This window comes from Galeopterus variegatus, unplaced genomic scaffold (assembly GCF_000696425.1).
Source record: "Galeopterus variegatus unplaced genomic scaffold, G_variegatus-3.0.2 Scaffold647, whole genome shotgun sequence".
NCBI classification, from domain to species: domain Eukaryota; kingdom Metazoa; phylum Chordata; class Mammalia; order Dermoptera; family Cynocephalidae; genus Galeopterus; species Galeopterus variegatus.
The window spans coordinates 425,878-427,601 of record NW_007726758.1 but is presented as its reverse complement, the minus strand read 5'-3'; the positions used below and the strand labels follow the sequence as shown (position 1 = coordinate 427,601).

The 1,724-nt window shown below is 35.5% G+C and overlaps 1 protein-coding gene across 1 annotated transcript in view; it reads right to left on the bottom strand.

Annotated features, from left to right (window-relative positions):
- ZNF283 (zinc finger protein 283) overlaps nt 1–1,002 on the bottom strand; it is a 30,680-nt gene extending 29,678 nt beyond the window's left edge. Inside the window, 1 exon segment of the mRNA XM_008570950.1 lies at nt 916–1,002. Coding sequence (XP_008569172.1) covers nt 916–947 — 32 coding nt within the window. The 5' untranslated portion in view covers nt 948–1,002.
- Between the last annotated feature and the right edge of the window lie 722 nt (nt 1,003–1,724).

Sequence of the window (1,724 nt, the reverse complement as noted above, 5' to 3'; positions counted from 1 at the left end):
GGCGGGAGCGCCGCCACGCTCCCAAGCGGTGCACTCTCCAGTGCGCCACCGGGCCGGCCCACAATGTTCTTTTTGTTTAGGTGTTCTGCATAATTATCCTAACCATTGCCATGCATTATATTAACTGTATGATTTCTATATTTGCCCCTGTCCTACCTAGAAAAAATGGCTGAAATTCCCCAAGCAATGTCATAGGTGTATTGAAGAGATCTTATCCTGCTTCCTCTCATGTCTTCTTGACAGATGGGTTTATTTCGCATCTGAACCTGTCTTAGACATAATACCCTCCAGATAACTACTGAATCACCTGATCCTATTAGTCTCACTTTGCAACTACCATTAGGAGAATAAAAACAAGAAAGTATAAAGCTTATGGAATAAATTCCATTTACCTCCACAAAGTTGGTCATTACCCAACAGTAAAAGTAATGCCTATAATTCCCTTCCTATGAGTTCCTAAGGCAGGTCACCTGGGTTGCCTATTACCTTTTGTTGCTGGCTGGTACACCTATTCCTATGCATATTTTGTCTTCTTTGTCTTCAAGGTAATAAGTATGTTTTTTAGTCATTGCATTATTCCCCCCCCCCACCCCCCGAGGACTATCACAGGATCTTGCATTTGGGGACGAATTTTTACCCAAAATTCTACTTCTAGAAATATATCCTTAAGAAACAGCTAGAGAAGTACACAAGATATATATACAAGGATATTCAACTAAAAGTAATTTCTATGTAAAAAAGTCTATGTAAAAAATTTCTATATAAAAACCTTACATTAATTCCATAATCAGAAATATAGACATTTCCAAATGTAAAAAGTTGAATGATGGGGAGGGATATATTTCAGTCATTAAGAAAACTGAACAAGCAGGACCAACACTGAAAATCAGTGGCCCTGAAACAAATGATACCTACCAGCTCTTGAACATCTTGTAGCTGCTGTTCATCAATACAACATGGCACTTTCACTGTCAAGATTCTCCTGTGAGTCAACAAGAATTAGGTACCTTCAAAGTCTGAGGAAGAAAATACATATGCATGAACAGAACAGTATTTGGTGCAGAAGAGATGCTCAGTAAGTGTGGCTGCACCTCTTCAATTCTTCACTGAATGACCAATTAAAATAACATTCAGGATACAATCCTTGAAAAATGTCTTCAAAACCCTGTCATATTAGATGGGAATCATATAAGAGTGTACCTCAAAAAGTTCATGGAAAAATAAAATTAAAGGATAATGCAAATCTTTCCATGAACTTTTTGAAGGAAACTCGTATACCATAATATTGAGTATTTTTAGTCATAACTATGATTGCTTAATATTATATCTTCTACATTTTTCCTTCTTTTGATTCCTTATAAACATAATTTTTGTTAGGTGCATATTATTCCATCACAGGATATACTGCAACTTACTCAACTATTTCCATTTTACTGGATGCTAATTTTGTACAAGCTGCTTCCCAGCTCTTTTTAGTCTTTGTTCCAAACCAATGGAGTTAGATCTCTTTGGGTCACATATACTTTTGATAATCTCACGAAATTATAGACATTTTGCCTACTTACATTTAAAGGAACAAAAATAATAAAAAAGAGAAACATACACACAAAGTAATTTTTTTAAAAAACCACATTTACAAATATTTACACAAATTTGGTCTCAATTTTGAGGGGCTTATGGTTACCTGGAAGCTCATTAATGGAATAAGAAAACTTTAGGTCAAG